We start from the raw sequence: 3,334 nt of genomic DNA on the forward strand, positions 1-3,334 counted from the left end.
TAAACTTTTCCCCCTAGCAGGTTCCCCCTGTAGGTTCTGAATAATGTTTATTTGTTTGTTTATTGTATACATTTTTTGTAAGCATAACACCTTTAGTATAGTACTGTTTAACTCTAGTTTGTATTGTACTGATGTTTAAATAAAGGTTTGTAAAAAAAAGAAAAGAAGAAGAAGCAGCAGGGGGAGGAGACGAAGAAGAAGGAGGAGTGTGCGTACTGTGCTCTTTGCTGTGTCTTTCCGCCGTTTTAAAAAAAATGGGCACTTTTTGAAGAACCCGCATCAAAGTATTGTGGAGAAGCGTCGTGTTAAATCTAATTGATGAACGGCAATTTGTCAGGTATGTATCGCAGCTGCGAAGACGAACGTACGTTCTCCTGTTAGGTTACAGCTGGTAGGAAGGTGCGTTCAGTGTGTCTTTGTAATTTTAAGTTTCCATGTCAAACGAGATAAAACAGTTATTTCTGGATGCGCACTTATTTGCTGAGTTTGGTAAAAAAAAAAAAAGTGTTTTTGTAAACACGTGATGATTTAAGTAATTTAATCTTTACAGAACATGTGAGCGAGGCTAATAGAGCAATATTTTTATGTTTAGTAAACTGACGTTTCTAAATGTAACTGCTTTTATTTCATTAGTTCTGACGAGGACAGCTGAGTGATGTTGTTGGTGAGCTTGGATTAAATCATCTCTAAACAAAGAACTTGTCCTCGTGGTGACTGACTTGGGGAGTGGAGGTCAGTGAGCCCATTGTCTCTGCTGGTCCGACTCCAACTACAAAGCCGGCCCGCTCGCCCCCTCCTGAGTCTGAGAGGAGATCCAGAGTAAGTCAGTTATAACTACACTGGTTGCTTAACTTCATCATTTTCTACAGGGTCTCTCTCTCTTAGCTCACTTTGGTTTGATTTCTGCCTTCTGTTTAGCCTCTCTGTTTGTCTGCCTCAGGAACTTAATGTTTTATCATTTGAGTTACACTCTCTGTTTCCCTTCATATGAAGGTGATGTCTGTGGAGTGATCATGACTTCATTAAAAATCCTCTGTTTTCCTTTTCCACTTCTCTTCTTTCATATTCTTTCTGACGTCTTTTCTTGTGTAAGCTGCTAACTCTTGTGATGGAGATTTCTTTATTTTATGTGTTGATCATATGTTTTGACAATATCACTTTAGTAATATCTATAGTACATTTTTTGTGACTTTGTTCTACATATAGGAAAACATCAAAAATGTTATTCCACACACAGATGGGTATTGTGAGTGAGTTGGACTGACACTCCCAGGCACCATGAGACATGAGACAGATAGTGAGACTCCTTATCTCCAGGGAGGAGGTGTTGAGATGAAAATATTTGAAGTGCCTCAATTCTATGCTGTATATGAACTAAAATGCCATATAACCATATAGTGTAGTATTAAGTGGACATGGCCATGAAAAATAAAGGCATTAGACTACGTGTCCTTGGGGGGTAGAAAGCTGTAGACTCTCGCCCACGCTTGCCTGTGAAAAACTAGATAACAGGGGACCATCTTCTAGTGGAGATGCATTATAACTCACCTGTGCATTATAATAAAAGGTGTTGATTGCAGCTGACAGTGTCTGCAGCCTTTGATAACTGTGACACCCTCGTGGTTAATCAGAGGCAAATCTGAGCCAGTGTGGATTTGGTTGTACAGCTCTCACACATACAACCTGAACTGCACATTGTAAGTGTGATGTTCTTCAGATTTGAACAAAGTAAAAACTAAAAAACTTTGAAGTCACACAAGCCAATATTTTATTCACAAGTTGAACTTTTACTACTTTTATCCCCAAAATGAGCTCACTTCAAATATTTACCACAGCATAGCGTCCCCAGGCACCTGAGACGTTTGGCAGATGGTGAAACTGTTTATCTTTGTGAGGTAAGAGGGGGCACTTGTGGATGAGCTGAAGGTATAGACCTGATGTCACTGTTTGGGTTCTTTGTCATTACAGGAGAAAGAAGTGAAAGCAGGCCCAAACCTCAGCACATGGATGACATCAACCAAAAACATCCAGCACCAGAAAGTAAAGATGAGCCAGCGGCGATCCCTGTGGAAAAGACTTTTCCTGCTATGAAGCAGCCCAGAAGACGCAAGCGCGCCAACGGGGAGGACAGAAGCTTGAGCTGTGATCTGTGTGGAAAGTCTTTTACTCAGATTGGTCACTTGAAATCACATCAGCTGATCCACACCGGTGTGAAACCATTCAGCTGTGATCAGTGTGGAAAGACCTTTACTCATAGATGGAGCTTAAAAACACATCAGGTCGTCCACACTGGATTTAAAGCTTTCAACTGTGATCAGTGTGAAAAGTCTTTTACTCAGAAAGGTCACTTAAGGAGACATTATATGATCCATGTTGGAGGTAAATCATTTGTCTGTGATCAGTGTGGAAAGTCTTTTACGGATAGAGATCACTTAGAGAGACATCAGGGCATCCACAGTGAAGTTAAACCTTTCACCTGTAATCAGTGTGGAAATTCTTTTACTGAGATTGATAGGTTAAAAAGACATCAGCTCATCCACAGTGGAGAGAAACCATTCAGGTGTGATCTGTGTGGAAAGTCATTTACTCAGATAGGCAATTTAAAAGTACATCAGCTCATCCACAGTGGAGATAAACCTCTCACCTGTGATCAGTGTGGAAAGGCTTTTGCTTACGTTAGTAACTTAAAAAGACATCAGCTTATCCACAGTGGAGCTAAACCCTTCAGCTGTGAGCAGTGTGGAAAGTCTTTTACTCACATTGCTGCCTTAAAATCACATCAGCTTATCCACTCTGGTACTAAACAATTTGTATGTGGTGACTGTGGAAAGGCTTATATTGAGATCGAAAGGTTAAAATCACATCAGCTCATCCACTCTGGAGTTACATCATTTAAATGTGGTCAATGTGGAAAGGCTTTTACTCACATGACTGGCTTAAAATCACATCAGCTGATCCACTCTGGTGCTAAACAATTTGTATGTGGTCAGTGTGGAAAGGCTTTTACTCACATGACTGGCTTAAAATCACATCAGCTGATCCACTCAGGTGCTAAACAATTTGTATGTGGTCAGTGTGGAAAGGCTTTTACTCACATGACTGGCTTAAAATCACATCAGCTCACCCACTCTGGAGTTAAATCATTTGTATGTGGTCACTGTGGAAAGTCTTTCATCCATAAAACAAATCTATTGAGGCATCAGAAAACCCACAAAGTGTCCTCCTCTGAGAAAAGTGGAAGACCAATGGGACATTACTAGGGCTGCCACAAATGATTATTTTGATAGTCGACTAGTCACCGATTATTTTTGCAATTAGTCGACTAATCAGATCA

The 3,334-nt window shown here is 40.3% G+C and overlaps 1 protein-coding gene across 4 annotated transcripts; it reads left to right on the forward strand.

The window, feature by feature from the left end:
• Positions 1 to 186: 186 nt before the first annotated feature.
• LOC146662674 (uncharacterized) lies at positions 187 to 3,334 on the forward strand. Of its 4 annotated transcripts, XM_085417507.1 has the most exons (4): positions 187 to 337; positions 634 to 819; positions 1,836 to 1,895; positions 1,969 to 3,334. In XM_085417507.1, exon 4 carries the CDS (start codon positions 2,004 to 2,006, stop codon positions 3,258 to 3,260), a length of 1,257 nt encoding a protein of 418 aa, XP_085273633.1. In that variant the 5' UTR covers positions 187 to 337; positions 634 to 819; positions 1,836 to 1,895; positions 1,969 to 2,003; the 3' UTR covers positions 3,261 to 3,334. The 4 variants fall into 4 exon arrangements, with proteins under 4 accessions (XP_085273633.1, XP_085273630.1, XP_085273632.1 ...); XM_085417504.1 differs by lacking the exon at positions 1,836 to 1,895; XM_085417506.1 differs by lacking the exon at positions 1,836 to 1,895 and having other exon boundaries at positions 200 to 399.

Source organism: Rhamphochromis longiceps, linkage group LG9 (genome assembly GCF_057381845.1).
Source record: "Rhamphochromis longiceps isolate RC_006_pf linkage group LG9, R_longiceps_female_GT1.1, whole genome shotgun sequence".
Classification (NCBI taxonomy): domain Eukaryota; kingdom Metazoa; phylum Chordata; class Actinopteri; order Cichliformes; family Cichlidae; genus Rhamphochromis; species Rhamphochromis longiceps.